This window comes from Leucoraja erinacea, chromosome 1 (assembly GCF_028641065.1).
Source record: "Leucoraja erinacea ecotype New England chromosome 1, Leri_hhj_1, whole genome shotgun sequence".
Classification (NCBI taxonomy): domain Eukaryota; kingdom Metazoa; phylum Chordata; class Chondrichthyes; order Rajiformes; family Rajidae; genus Leucoraja; species Leucoraja erinaceus.
This window is the reverse complement of record NC_073377.1, coordinates 63,557,410-63,573,562: the sequence shown is the minus strand read 5'-3', so window position 1 is coordinate 63,573,562 and position 16,153 is coordinate 63,557,410. Positions and strand designations below refer to the sequence as shown.

The following is a 16,153-nucleotide window of genomic DNA, read 5'->3' as shown; positions in this document are numbered from 1 at the left end:
GTAAAATGAATTTCTTTATAGTAAGCTGTTCCTACATTGATTTGGTATGTATTTATCTGGTATCTTATTCTTCAACACATCCTTTTTCAGTATTTTTTATTTTTCTAAATTCTCTTTACATAGTTGAAATTTGTGATCCAGTAACTTCAATTCCGCCAGTAAAGGAATTGCCGAAGAGATTCTCAACTCCTGATGCTGCACCAGTGTCGGTGGAACCTGCCTGGTTAGCCCTTGCCAAGAGGAAAGCTAAAGCTTGGAGCGACTGTCCTCAGATAATCAAATGACCCCAAATGATTTGGGAACTGCCACCGCTTCTTGTATATCCTCACTAAATAAACAGTGCTAAAGTGTTTTGTTTTTTTGCGGATAAACTAATTTAAAAAAAATCACTGCATGTGCTGCAGACATCATCCTTCTCAGCAAATCAAGAAAGCAAATAATGTGTAGGTTGTAAATGTATATTTCCATTCACAGGCTCTGTAGTTTTTTCCAATATATAGTTTAAATATGGATATGAAGGAATTGCAGTTGCCACTGTATATACTTAACTGTTGTGCTCTTCATATGTTTATAAGTTATTGTTAACTCCAGCTGCCTCCACTTTACATCCAAATTTTCTTTAAAAAGTGGTAAAAAAATATCTTCCTTTTGCTCTCAAATTTCTCCAATTTGTAATACTGCATCGTATAAAGAGGATTAATGCAATATGAAGTATTTTAATCATTATAAATTAAACAATTTTATCGTTACCTGAATTACATTTAAATTCTGGCAATTTTGTACATTCCTGTGAGTATACATCACAACATTTTCGGAAATATTAACTGGTTAATGTATTCAATATTTAAAACATTTTTCAAAAATTAAAATGACAAGTTAAAAATATCAAGATAAATATTGAAACAAATTATATACAATAATTATGTAATCAATTAATCGACTCCTGTACTTCATTATCATTTTTAATTTTCACCTTTCCTGTTGAACAAATTATGAATGTGGATTTTAAAGCAAATGATATTTGCTGCATTGAATGTGATTGTTGGATGTCTCCATTGTAAATTGTATTTTCAGCACTGCATCTGTGTGTGGATCTTCCCTGAACCTCAGTGGTGGTCCATCACATTAAATCTGCCTCCGACAGTATAAGCACGTTTTATTTTGTACAATCTGTGGAACAGTATCATCATTAAAGTGGGTGATGACTGGAGAATAAATTACTGGAGATACAAGAGACTGCCGATGCTGGAATCGTGTGCCTGGCCTCCTGAGTTTCAGCAGCAGTTTTTTTCTTCTTCTTGAGAATAAATTACTGCTGCGCTTGTACAGGAATTAAGGGAATCCTGTTACAGTGGACTGATGAGAGAACTAAATCAATATCCAGCACTCATACATCCTTACACTCTTTATTTAAGAAGGAATTGCAGATGCTGGAAGATGCTGGAAGGTAGACAAAAGTGCTGGAGAAACTCAGCGGGTACAGTTACTCCAGCACTTTTGTCTACCTTACACTCTTTATGTCATCCTTCAAGGACAAAGCAAAGGTGTATCTTGAAGAGAACTAAATTACTTTCCACATTTTAGCACTTGTAATTGCATTTCCCTTTCTCTGTAGCTACAGGTTACTCCCTGTGTTATGGAAGTTTGGGTAATGGAAAGTCACCTGTATGGAATTCATAAATCACAAAAAAATCTGGGTTTGCGGAAAATAAATTTGCCCTTACATTTTTTTCAAATCTTTTTCCTTGACAAGGCTTTCCAGTTGAGAAAAATGTGACGGAGCATTTTATATGAATGTAAATCTCATTATACCTGTAATATTGTTCTAATTCCTCAACCTCTTTCCTTTATTATCTTTCCCCTAACTTTATGTTTTTATTTCCTCTTTCCTGTCTTTCCTCTTCATAATTATTTCCTCTCTATGGTTTCCAGTTCTTCTTTCCCATTCTTCTCAAGTTTCTCTCCTCTTCAACTGAATTGCAAATTATTTACTGAGTACCTTCAGTGTCTGCACGGTTTCATTTTTTTAAAAATCCTTTACATTTTTTCCTCTTCTCTCAGTGAATATCTAACTTTAAATCCTTATTATTCATATTTCACAAATGAAGTTTCTTAAACTGACTATTGCTAGGCAGAATTTTCAGAATTTTTAATGATATAAACGTCTACGGCGATTTTAGCAGTAACACACAGTTATACTGTCCCTTCAGTCACTGGGGTCCAAAGTACAAGTATTCGGAAATTCAAAACACATTGTCTTGATGCTAAATTTGCATTGCTGCAAGCATAACGTAAAAAAAAATAAATAAAGTCATAGAGTAAGAGACATAGAAAAAAATAAAATTAGTGATCAAAACCTCTAAACTATTGTCATCACTGACCATTTAAAATGAACTGCATGTAAAGTTTAAATAAAATAAATTAATATTTATCAAAGGATTGATAGTTTAATAATTGGTTCTTGGTTAATTAAGCTAGTATCTATTGATAATGCAGTCACAATTCATGTTATTCAAGAATCAACTCCTTTGAACTTAGAAAGGTTGCTCTAATTTTAGCATAAAATCTAATCTGCCACTAATCTATATACCTGTACTTAAAAGTCTGATCTTGGATGTGTGTGTATTTGTTGTGTGTTTATTTGTTTGTGTATAATCATATCTTCTCGAAGAAATGACGCGCTAATGGTAATGTTTACATATTCCAGTGGAGATTTTTCCTGTGGAGTCCGAAATCGCCTTATCTGAAAATGTTATGCTTTATTTCTCAAGTTATTACTGAAAATGTTCAAAAATCGGACAAAACTTTCAAATTAAAATGACTGTCTTTCGGGAGTGACGTCGCCCCGCACCTCCCCCCGTTATTCAAAAGATGCAGAAAGAACGAGCAAGTCGGGCCCTGCACTGAAGCCACCAAACTCGCAATCCTTTGGTCGCTGGCCGGCCGTGCCCCCGCTTGCTCGGGGTCCTCGGGTCGGCGCATGGTGGGGAGGTTTCTGCTGCAGACTGACCTGGGCTGGAGCAGATCCTGGAGCTGGAGTGAGGGGGTATTGCTTTCGGGAACCAGCCCTGCCCTGTGACGCCGCGCACCATCTCTCTGTGCCTCTGCCCTCTCTCCCACTCCCCCGGGCCTCTCTCACACACCCCCTCTCTCTCTTCCCCCATCCCTCACCCCCCCCCCCCCCTCTCTCCCCTCCCCCCTCTCCCCCTTCCCCCCCTCTCTACCCTCCCCCTCCCCCCCCCTCTCTCAGTCTCTCTGCCCCCTCTCTCTCTGCCCTCTCTCTCTCTGCCCTCTCTCTCTCTCTACCCCCCTCCCTCTCCCGATGCGCCTGTGAGCTGGGGGCTATGAGTGAGTGGATAGGGCGGGCATGGAGTAAAACGAGCGAATTAATAATATTAATATAATATCAAGGGGGCTGGTTAGTGTGTGGGACACCGCTGACCCAACGGGTCTCACTTGGTCTAGTTATTTATAAAATTACAGGTTACTGGAAAACATTCTTGTCACTTGGTTGCATCTATGACAAGTGCATATGAAGAAAGTGTTTTATTTAAAATATATAGCTGTCATTCAGATTTTACCCTCACCAGAAATAATCTAGATTCTTCGACAGGCTTGCAATAATGGAAATTATTTAAAACACTTTAAAATAAGCATTTATGTTTTAAGAACATCTAAAGAACAACATAACCATGACTGAAATTGTGGCAGTGAGTTCAGTATATTAAATATATAAGCAGCTATCCATCATGTGTTTTTGACCTGTATTTCTTTTTGCTAATTAATGCACTTTATTATGGTGTTTATAATTTTCATGAAACTTAATTTGTCAGTATTTGGGAATCTACTGCTTTGATTTATTTGATGAACTGATTGACATATAAAACAAAGTTTAATTTTAAATACTATATCAAATAATGTAAGCATTGTATAATATGTCATCTGTTAATATAATTTCATTATATTAGGAATAAAATCTAACAAAAATACAAACACCAGAGTTTTACGGAGCATGTCCAGATATAAATTAACTGTTCTAATCTAGAAGCTCTTGTGGGCCTTCTATTAAGGTGTTGTATTACAGTAAAATATCCATTAACACAACTACAATCATCACGTTGTCAATGTAAGATTTATGTATTTGTCTCATATAATTCTGACACACGATTGAAATTTATAAGAATGTATTAGAATGTATGAAACAAAAGTGCAAACTGTGTATATGTATAGATGTAATGCAGACAATCCAGCACAGCAAATGTAACCAGTAGAAACGAGGAACTGCAGATGCTGGATTACAAAGCTGGACACAAAATGCTGGAGAAACTCAGCGAGTCAGGCAGCATCACTGGAGAACATGAATAGGTGATGTTTCGGGTTGGGACCCTTCGTCAGACTCCGTGCCTACTTTGAATAAGTTCTCCTCTGACCCGCTGAGTTACTCCAGAACTTTGTGTCCTTTTTTCAGCAAATGTAACGACCCTGTTACTCCAATAAATAAATTATATTTGGAGTGCAACTTTGTAAGGACAGAAACGGAAATGCGTGTTCAAATGTTGTTCAAAACCTTTATTCAAACCACTTTGCACTAACAAATATTAGGTACTATTATACTGTCACTTTATATTAATCCTTGGAATTAAATCACAGCATTTGTTCAGTACTTAAAGAAAAAAGCACTGTGTAGTTAATTTTAATATAGAATATACTATTAAGATGTTTATTGAAGAGCAAAATACTTTTTTTGGAATATAACACTTTTGTCTTGGTGAATATTTTGTTTATAATTTTTAAATTTCATCTATTGTTTTAAAAACAATGTAGACAAACTATCTCTGAAATCCTACAAGTATAAATGACAAAGTTACATATAGTCAAAATAACTGTTCCCAATATTACACTTAACCCGTTGTGATTTTATAATACAATGTTAGTGTAACTTGGTTTAATTTTATTTTTTAAAGTATTAAAAGTGTTGTTTCAAACTGTGTTGGCTCTTTAGGTTTACATTGTTTTGAATTCCAACACTGCACTTAATCCAGTACTGTATAATGGGGAAAAAAGTGTTGTATGAAATAAATATCTTTTATTGACCAAACTTTATCCCACTTTTAGTCTTTTACTTCTTAAGATCTCAAAGAAATACCATGTAAGCCATTTTGACTTTAGTCAAATGTATTCAGTAGGAGATCAGATCATTAATTCTAAATAAAACAATGTAGGATCGTGAAAGAGAGTTGTAGCTTTTAACAGACAATGGCCAAATCATCCTCCACCCCACTAGCCCTTAGTTAACAGACATTGTAATGTTCAAGGACTTTTTGTTCCAATACTCCCAGATAGAGTTTGATTAGAGTATGATAAATGGAAGCAACCTAATCCCAAAAGCTAAATGGGGCGTTCTTATTTTATAACTGCAAGAAATTTAGAAGGGAAGAAAAATAAAGTGCCTTCAAACAGAAAATTGTTGAATCTGTGGAATGCACGTAGAGTTTTTGGTTTAGACGGAAATTATTTTAACACCAAAAATGGATAGGATGGAGGTGAGAGTGAAGGAATAAGGGAAATGTAAAGTAGGCGTAATTAAAACTTCTTCTTCTTGTGCATGGTAAATATTAATAATGATCGGAGAGTTGAACGGCCTGTTTCATGTTGTAAATTCTATAATTACATTCATTATTTCAAAGTCTTGTCTTTATGTAACATCTCCGACACTCACGCATTCCAAAGTGCTGTCCAGCTAATATGCTTCCCCTCTTCCCCAGAGTTATTATCTGAGGTAATGTAGGAAGTGCAACAGTCAATTTGTTCAAAGCAAGGTGCCATAGATTGCAGTAAGATTTTCAGCCAATTGTACAGGCATTCAGCTGTTTTTGGGAATGCAAGTCACTCCACTCCATCAATTAAATCCATGTCATGCCCAATGAAGGATTCAAGGTGTGTGAAGATACTGTGAAGATCTTCACAAGATGTGTGAAGATTTAGCATTGTACTGGAATCTCTATTTGAGTGGATATTCCTAACTGAGAATTGTAGGAAAATTGTATATTATTTAAAGACTGAACATTCTTTGATGTTTTACTGTTTTTCATGATGAAAAATATGACTATGCATATATGGATGGTGTGGGTGTGCAATTTACCAGGGAGTCCAAATACCTTGGAGTGTACGCTGAGGCTCTGTACAAGGGACAGAGCCACTGTACATTTTGAGAAGGCTCCGCTCCTTCAACGTCTGCAGTGAGATGAGTGGTAGCCAGTGCCATCTTCTTTGCTGTCATGTGCTGGGGCAGCAGGGCGAAGGCTGCGGACGTCAACAGGCTTAACAAACTCATCAGGAAGGCTGGCTCTGTCCTGGGGGTGGAGTTGGATTCATGGGTCTTGGAGGGGAAGATGCTCCTCAAACTGCAGAGCATCCTGGACAATACAGCTCACCCCCTCCATGACACACTGGTCAACCTGAAGAGTACCTTCAGCAACAGACTGGTTCCACCAAGATGTAGGACAGACCACAGGAGATCCTTCTTCACTGTGGCTATCAAACTGTACAACTCCTCCCCCTTCTGTCGTGGGGTAGACAGAGTCTGACTCCCCTCCTCCTCCCCACACCCACCATCCCAATCTTTGCACATCCCTAATCCATTCCATTTGTCACTTTAATTTAATCTTTCATGTATTTTATATTTTTATGACTGTTGGCAGATTAATTTCCTTCATGGGATAAATAAAGTTCTATCGTATCATTTAAGTTTTTGCACATCTCTGAAGATGTTAGAAATTTACAATACTTTCCAGATTTGACAGCAAGAGAGGTTACAACTGCAGTAATGCCACCTGTCAGAGCCTGGTGAGACATTCCAGACCCCAAAGCCTAGCCACCACTAAGGCCTCATGATGCACAGCTTCCAGTGGGGGAAGAGGGGGGTCAATAACAGCACATTTGAGTAGGGGTCAAATCAAGCTTATCAGCTCATTAACCTTATATTAAATTGTGGGTTGATGAGTGATAAATATAATCCTTTCTAGGCAACTGACAAATCAGTTATTAGTCCAGTAGGCTACTCAAAAGGAACCTTTTATTCTACTCTTCCAAATGAATTTTTTATATGCAGATTTTCCCCATTTGCAATGTTTGCAACTTGACAAATGATAGAAACATAGAGAATAGGATTAGACCATTCAGCTCTTCGACCTTGGCGTGCACATCTCTGGCAATCTGTGCTGGTCCCAGCACATTGATGCAATCACAAAGAAAGCTCACCATCTCAACTATTTCCTCAGTAATTTGAGATGTGGTATGTCACTGAATACCCCTATCCAAATTCTGCAAGTGTACAGTGAGAAGCATATTAAGCGTCTGCATCATGACCTACTTTGGAAATTTGAACTTTCTAGAGCAGCATAGAATGTGGTCGGCATGCCAATTCAACATGGATACTGCCTTCCGCATCATTGAAGGGTTCTACAGTAATTGGTGCCTCAATCTTACAGCTCATATCATCAAAGACCCACAACAGCCATGTTCTCTTCTATCTGCTACCTTCAGGAAGGTGGTACAGGAACCTGAGAACCAATACCTCCAGGTTCAATAACAGCTTAGTCTAGGTTCTTGTACCACCCTGCAGAACTCTTCCTTAGGAGTAAACCATGATGAACTTTTTGCGATTGTTCTAGATTTTTGCATTGTCAAGATTTAATTTACTTACATTTATTTAGAATAATTGAAAATGTATTGTATATATTGCATCTGATGTTTCCGTGAAGCTGCAGAAAGTAAGAATCTCATTATTCCAGTTCACATTTGGTACATATGACCAATAAACACTTGATAATTGGTGAGTTTGGTCTGCCACTAGATATGAGACATGATCCTCTATCTCAACACCATATTCTCACTCTCTCCACTTACCTCTTTGTATCCAGAAATCTCACTCCTCTTAAAGGCATTCAACAACTTGGCTTCCACCATCTTCAGTAGTAGGTAATATCCATAGGTTCACTGTCCTCTGAAGGAAGAAATTTATGCTCAGCTCGTTCCTAAACATCTTGCCTCATATCCTGAGGATGTGACCTCTCTTGTTCTGTTCTGCTGCCCCTCCCAACCGAGTGGAAAACATCCTTCCTATATCAGGTCAGTTTAGCCCTGTCATAAATTTATGTTTTAATGAGATTACCTCTCATTCTTGATATTTGATATCTCTTGTTTCCCTCTCCTGACTCTGTCTGAAGAAGGGTAACAACCCAAAATGTCACCTATTCCTTTTCTTCAAAGATGCTGCCTGACCCACTGGGTTACACCAGCTTTTTGTCTCTCATTCTTCTAACCTCTACTAACTACAGGCCAAACCAATCCAATCTTTTCTCATGTGAATGTCCAGTCACCATAGGAATCAGTCTAGTACATTCACTCTATAGTAAGAAAAGCCTCTCTTTTCGGTAAGATCAAAACTGTACACAATACTCCAGTTTGGCTCTGACCAAGGCAGTGCATAAATGGAGCAAGACCTCTTTGCTCCTGTACTCAAAAACCTTTTGCAATGTTGGCAAACATACCATCTGCCTTCTTAACTCGTTGCATTGAATGTTTGTTTTGTGTGAGCACTTACACACAAGAGACCCGGGTTCGATCCTGGCTCTGGGTGCTTGTCAGTACAGTTTGCATGTTCTCTCCGTAGCCTGCGTGCGTTTTCTCTAAGAACTTCGGTTTCTTCCAACACTCCAAAGACGTACGGGGTTGTAAGTTAATTGGCTTGGTATAAATCTAAAAATTGTCCCTAGTGTAGGATATCTTTTGTTCCTACAACCTGCAGAACTAATTTCCCTCTCTCCACTTTTAGCAATGCTTCTTTCTTATCAGGCCTGTGTGCTTTTGATGCAATTTATCGCATTACTGTTGAGATACTGTTACCATACTGAGCGAGTTTGTGATTCTTTTCCAACTTAAACAGACAAAAATCAACTTAACATTAGCAAAAACTCATTTGTTACCCCGGGGACAGCCTGTAATGCAAATCATCTTGCATCTTAATGTGCACGTATATCTCGCTCGCACTGTATCTTTAAATTAAACTAAAATGAAACTGTCACCATACAGTGTTTTTCTGTTTCTCCCCCTGAAGTGGATAATGTCACAATTAACTTAATCTATGAAATAAATGGTCTCAAACATTGTACCAAAGACAAGCTACAATTATTTGATATATTGAACAATTGAGAAATTTGGTTGCAGGCAGTTTCGGGTCCCGAATGGCCTAAATCATACATTCAAGCTCCAATAATATTAATAAATCAAACATCTTGTGTATCTTTTGTTCCTACAATCAGCAGAACTAATTTCCTCTCTCTCCACTTTTAGCAATGCTTCTTTCTTATCAGGCCTGTGTGCTTTTGATGCAATTTATCGCATTACTGTTGAGATACTGTTACCATACTGAGCGAGTTTTGTGATTCTTTTCCAACTTACAGACAAAATCAACTTATTGACATTAGCAAAAACTCATTTGTTACCCGGGGACAGCCTGTAATGCAAATCATCTTGCATCTTTCCTGCATGCAAAATCAGACTGCTACCGAGTTCAAACGTTGCATGAAGCACCACATTCCAGTTTGTTACATTCCACAAATGTTACAATTTCACAACAGATTCAGCTGCAAGTACAGTTTCAGTTGTGCAAAATAGCTATGAGGGAACTCACAAATCAATCATTTCATTTCTGATGATATCAAAATGTAATCACCCCATCTTGTTTCAGACCACACGTCCTTCATTCATACAACTTCCCTTAACACCACAGTCATTGAATTGTTACAGCTTCCAAAGTGGTAATTTCAGATGCTAACGAGTGATTGATCAGAAGGAACACTTGATATATAGAGGTTGCAAAGTTTTATTGTTGGATAACAGGGATTGCAAGTGCTTGGGTGTGTGCTGTGGTTGAATGTCATGTTTGATTTTAGCCAGGACCAGAGGCAGCCTGCTGAGTATTTTGAGAATATTTTCACTGCAAAGATTATAGAGAGTCAAATCAATCACTGCTCATTTGGGACATAATGGATCATTCCAACTCTCCATCCCCAATGTAACATGATTGCATATGAAACATTTCCTGGACGCTGTTCATCAACTTGCCAAATTTCTGACCACATCTCAAACCTACAACCTACTTAGAGAATAAGGGTAGCAAGGTCATGGGCATACCATATTTTCTATGTGCCCTAAATAATGAGCAATGCAAACAGAGCTATAATCATTGATCTTTCAATATCTACCTTTTATCTATTGTACTTAAATTTGCAAATTGTATGTACAATATTATCTGATCTTGTTTGGATAGCATACAAAACAGCTTTTCACTGTACCTCGGTATATGTGGCAATAATAAACCTAAACAAATCAATTGGGTCTAAGGCCTGCAACTCCCAACTCAAAAACAACTTTGAGGATACCTTAACTAGAAAGATTGTAGCGGTTCAAAGTTGTCACTGCCTACTCAGTTTATTAGGGATTGGTTAAGAAATGCTAGCCTTGCCAATATAACACATTCTCTCCAAATGAGTCAAAAGCACAAATCATAATCATGAACTCAGTGTTAATGGGAAACATAGTCAACTACTCTCAAGCACCATATAGCAGAAATTCCATCATTACCATGGAGCAACATTCAAGTATTCTTCTATCTGTGAGCTAGAGCTGGATTCTATCCAACAGCAGGTGAGGGTATATATACACCAAGTAGTGTGCTAGCTTTCAATATGAACTTCGTTAACAAGTTCTGCATTTGTTACTGGCATCTCGTTGCACTTCAAAGGCAGTGTTAGGCTTACGGATGCAGACTCTGTGAAAGTGGTTCCATAATATTACAGTAATGATTTCTAAGACTTTAATCCAGTGTCAATGTAGTTGCCTATGTTTCACCAATGCAATTGGATATGAAAAGCTCCCCAAAAAGATTTACACAATTAAGGCCTTTATTTGTTCCATCATTTTGAAGAACGATTCTAATTATGGTCACAATGAAGTGAAACATATTAAGAGGAGATACAAGAGACTGCTGAAGCAAAAAGAACAAACTGCTGGAGGAACTCAGCAAGTCAAACAATACCTGCGGAGGTAAACGTCAAGATTTTGGGTCAAGATCCTGCATTAGAACTCATGGCAGACGAAAGTCACGACGGGGAATATTAAAAAACCATCCCACTGCCTCCTCAGATATTGCCTAACCCACTGAGTTGCTGCAGCAACTTGTTTAAAACACATTAATATTGTTTACAATAACAATAACTATTTTATTACATTATAATTCAGTCCAATTCTATTCCATGCAAATAAATAAATAAACAAACAGATCTATAGAAACTTCACAGTAAAAATAACATTGACATAATTCCACTCGAATGAAAACACAAATACTTTATTAGTATAAAGATAATTTTAGTGCTCCTGAATTTTTAAGATGTTGCTGCGCCAATGGCCAATAAATTAAATTTAGTTTGAACTTCTAATGTGTCCTTAAAATGAGCTTTGTTACAAAGTCTGCTGGTCTTGCCTCTTGAATTTTGTACAGGTGGACAATGAAGCACCGATGTCTTCAGAACTCATTATGAAATTCAAGCCATTAAAATAGGTTCATCATGTATGCCCCTATGTTGTGATTGTTTGAGCATAATAATATGTAATGAGGAAAGGTGAACCAACAAATGTTGTTTTTCTTCACCTTTTACGTGACATAAAAAGAGACTTTGTAAAGTCCAAATGAGTCTTTACTATAATCAACAGATCCGTGTAATAGACTCACAGTCACAGTGTTATACAGCATGGTAACAAGTCCTTCCCAACTTGTCCATTGCTAACCAGAGATAGTCGCATTCCCCCGTGTTCCGTATATATCTCTCTAAACCTTTCCTATCCATGAACCTGTCCAAATGTCATTTTCAAAACAAATTTTGAACAATGTGTTGGGTGTACCACAACCTGGCATCCACTTCCATGTTCCCATCATCTTGTGTGAAAAGTTTGTCCTTCAGTTCGTCTTTAAGTCTTTCCCCTTTCATCTATGCCCTCTAGTTTTTCACTCACCTATCCTGGAAAAAAGACTAACTATTCACCATATCTTTGCCCCTCATGATTTTCTAAATTTCTATAAGGTCACCCTCTCGGCCTCTTTGCTCCAGGCAAAACAGTCCCAGCCAATCCAGAAAACGATACAAAGTGCTGGAGTAACTCTGTGAGTCAGGCTCTAAAAGTATGGCCACAGTACTCATTTTCATCTAGGGCTTTTTTTCTTCTAGTGTAGACATCTCCACACAGTACACATAGTTATTTCTGCAACCTACAATAAGTTTATTTTCCCATATGACTGGTGAAGAAAAGACTTCACCTGGAATGGAATATGAAGTAATCAATTCTCCTGTTGCAGCAACAAGGATCCATAAACTTCCATCTGTGGACATCACAGCAACCAATGTCCTGCCATTAAAATCGGAGTTGGGATAAAGAAATGGAACTGCATATACTTGCTTGCTTGTTTCAAACTTCCACACAAGATCTCCATCTTCATTCAAGCAGTACACAAAAGAGTCATAAGATCCAAATATTATTTTCTGTTTTGTTGCGGAAAAGTGGTAGATGCATGGTGAAGAAAAAATAGGGCCTCTTGTTGCAAACTGCCACAGCTTCAAAGGAAAAATAATATTGTTATTTTACTTAAGAAGAAATGTTACTTATATAACAGTTTAAATCTTCACAACATCATGAACAATTCTGCTTCTTAAGTGGAGTCTATAGCTTTGCAGCTAAATGAAAAAGCACAAAAATGTTGTTTGGTGAGGAGTTCTGAAAGATGCATATTGGACAGAGAGGAGAACTCTCCTGCTTTTCTTCAATAGGTCCTCTATGTTTACTAGGGATTGGGTCTCAGTTCTGAGAGTGCAAACTGTCCTCATTATTGCACTGAATAGTTAATTTAAGATTATTGACTCAAATCTTTGAGGAGACCCATGAATCCACTGCCTTCGGATTTAGACTAGTTTGTCATCCAAGTGAACTATCCCACCGGCTTTACAAATGTATTAATTAACTATTTTTAATCATATCTCAACATAATTTAGAACTATTGCACAAATTAAAATCTGGAACAATAAGGCCAAGAACATCGCTACTTATTTTAAGACATACATTACTTATTTTAAGACATATATTACAATGTGGCTAAGCTTAATCAGCTACTGTCTAAATATTTATTAGGCATTTAAATGTACGTATAATAGGAAACAAACAGTACCTGATCACCATTGTGACTAAAGCAATGCAGGCTCCCATCAACACAACCTATATACACAGACCGAGAAGTACACTGTGGGGAAGAAAATAAGGGCTTGCCACAGGAACGTTTCCAGACTGTACTTCCTGAGTCCTGTTTAAAAAAAGAAGAGCCTCAGCAAAACTGATTCTCCTTTATTTTCATTGATGATTGCAAAAAAATATTGTTTTAAGTCTTAATTAAATTTACTTTCACTTTAATCATCCATATATAAGCCCTCATGTGAAAAACATACTAGGTACATGATATGTCCATAAATTAATTCATCTAAATGGAAGTGTGAGGTACCTGACGTTAATTGAGTCTTTATTATATGTTCAGCAGTGTTAACGTTACAAATTCAAATCATAATTTAGTTCAATTAATACAGCAATTCTTTAAATTGTCCCAAATGCAATATCATTCCAGTAACATTTTTTTTCTAATTGCATGTATTATTTTAACTAAATAGGATCCTCAGACATATTGTTGTAGCAGAGTGAAGGATGGTGTAGCACACATAATATATGCTTACTGGATTGACAGCAATCAATGATTCCCCAAGAGTTGCCACATAAAGCAGCCTTGGCGATTTGTTCAAATAAGGAGTTGAGAACACAGCACCTCCGCCACAGTGCAATTTCCAGGCACAGACTTTATCCTATTCATGGAAAAAGAAAAATCTTTGAATGTACAGTATATTAGTTAAGATACTTAAAACAATAAACTTTTTGCTTTTGATAACAAATAAGTCTACTCCAAACGTGGTCTCACCAACATGTTGTACAACTGTAGAATGACATCCCAACTCCTGAATTTAATACCCTTTCTGATGAAGGCAAGCATGTCAAATGCCTTCTTCTCCACCTTCTGCTTATGTCACTATTTTCAGGTACTCCGTGTATACCTGTACCCATAGATCTCTCTGTTCTAAAACACTCTCCAGGGCCCGACCGTTTGCGGTTTAAGTACTGCCCTATTTGACTTCGAAAAATGCATCTCTTCACACCTGCCAGAGTTAAACTCCATGTAAACCTTTTGTTAACTTGTTAACTTATATAGCCTTTCTCACTGTCCACTATACCGCCAATGTTGGTGGCATCTGCAAATTTACTAATCACGTTAACTACATTGTCATCCAAATTGTTAATATAATTGACAAACAGTGGATCCAGCACAGATCCTATGGCACACAACTTGTTAAAGCCTCCAATCAGAAAAAGATCCCCATTTACCATTTTCTGACTTTTTCCATCAAGGCAATTTTTAATTCAGTTAGTCAGCTCAGCCTGGATCCCCTGTGATCTAACCTCCCAGCCCAATCTTCTATGTGGAACCTTGTCGTAGACCTTGCCAAAGTCCATATAGATAATGTCCACCACTATGCAGAGATGCCTAGTTTTGTAAGAGCATTTCAGTATTCTAGTACCTGAAAATCAGTATTTTGCCGAGGAAACCATTATCTTTGCGTGGTGCCATTTTGCCGAAATTTAAAAAAAAAATTATGTGCAGTCATACCCATGTAAGAGTACAAGAATGCATAACTTTGCTACCAATTGACACGTCTTCTCCGCACCTTACTTGATAGTGTATTAATTGCCATCTCTTTGTATACTGCTGTTTGAACGGTTGCTTCCTGCTTTTAGCACTAGGTGTTAATGTACAAGCCATTTTGGATACCTCCCTCTCCCTCCCTCGCTTCCTCTCTGTCTCTCCCCCTCCTTCCTTTCTCTCCCCCTCCTTCCTCTCTCCATCCCTCACGCCCTCCCTCTCTCCCTCCCTCCCCTCTCTCTCCCACGAGCCCACCCACCATTCTGTAAAATCAAGGCCAATCCCAATGTTTGCAATCCCACTGGTAACCTGTCACCACTAGGCTTATCCAGAATTCTACCACTGCCTGAAAAATAATCAAAGGGTCAACTACCACTGAGAAAGAGAATTCCATTGTTATACGAGAATTTTCCTGAACAGTCTTGGATCATAGCGCTATGTTTAAAGCCCATAGCGCTCCAGCTGGTAGCGCTATTTTTAGAACCCAGAGCGCTGTAGCCGACAACTCTTTGTTTAAATTCCCACGAGTTAAACTGACAGCGCTCTGTTTAAACCTGGAGCAGACAGGCTAGCGACTCTGGAGAGAAGGAATGGGTGATGTTTCTGGTCGAGACCCTTTTTCGGACTGAACTGAATTCCATATTTAAACTGAACTCCGTATTTAAAATCCATACTTAACACAAAATCGCTCATCTGTATACTAATCGCATTTCTGTACAAAATACGGAAAATAAGTACTACTACTTGGCAGCTCTGACTATGTACTCAATCAGAATCCTCTTGGTTATCACTTCAGGTAGCGATTACATTTGAGAGAAGACGCACACAAAGTCATGCTGACTATCCCCAATCAATCCCTGCCTATCTAAATGTGGTGGACCCAGTGCCTCAGAATCTCTTCCCGTAACATACCCATCACTGCTGTCAGGTTCACTTGTCTGTTGATCCTTTTGCTTGCAATCCTTTTTAAATAAAGGTCCAACATCAGTCACTCTCCTGTCTTCTGCTCCCTTCCCCTGTCGGTTAACCACATTGATCCCTAAGAGAGCCAGTCACTCACGTTATCATTTTGCTCTTAATATACCTGTAATTCCTAAGCAATATCATGTCCTCATTTTGCCCTCTTGATTTCCGTTTTTTATATCCACCTACATATCTTATATTCTTCAATGGATTTGCTTGATCCGAGCTTTTTGTACCTGACATACACCTTTTTTCTACTGTCCCAAAATCTCTAAATCTACCAGCCTTGCCTTAACTCTGCCAGGAATACGCTAGACCTGAATTTTCCCAATCTTTCATACT

The 16,153-nt window shown here is 37.9% G+C and overlaps 2 protein-coding genes across 5 annotated transcripts in view; one reads left to right on the top strand and one right to left on the bottom strand.

Moving 5' to 3' along the window:
- cracd (capping protein inhibiting regulator of actin dynamics) overlaps window positions 1–2,310 on the top strand; it is a 92,974-nt gene extending 90,664 nt beyond the window's left edge. For both annotated transcript variants that reach the window (XM_055635787.1, XM_055635780.1), the window contains exon 10: window positions 124–2,310. In XM_055635787.1, coding sequence (XP_055491762.1) covers window positions 124–284 — 161 coding nt within the window. In that variant the 3' untranslated portion in view covers window positions 285–2,310. The remainder of the gene's footprint in view (window positions 1–123) is intronic.
- Window positions 2,311–9,887: 7,577 nt separating this feature from the next.
- The window catches only part of aasdh (aminoadipate-semialdehyde dehydrogenase), a 42,205-nt gene continuing 35,939 nt past the window's right edge, over window positions 9,888–16,153 (bottom strand). Inside the window, exons 11-13 of one of the 3 annotated variants that reach the window (XM_055635707.1) lie at window positions 13,833–13,958; window positions 13,280–13,411; window positions 9,888–12,671 (exon numbers count right to left, since the gene is read on the bottom strand). In XM_055635707.1, coding sequence (XP_055491682.1) covers window positions 12,267–12,671; window positions 13,280–13,411; window positions 13,833–13,958 — 663 coding nt within the window. In that variant the 3' untranslated portion in view covers window positions 9,888–12,266. Of the gene's footprint in view, window positions 12,672–13,279; window positions 13,412–13,832; window positions 13,959–16,153 lie in introns of those variants that run through there. The other 2 variants (XM_055635696.1, XR_008723485.1) reach the window with 2 other exon arrangements.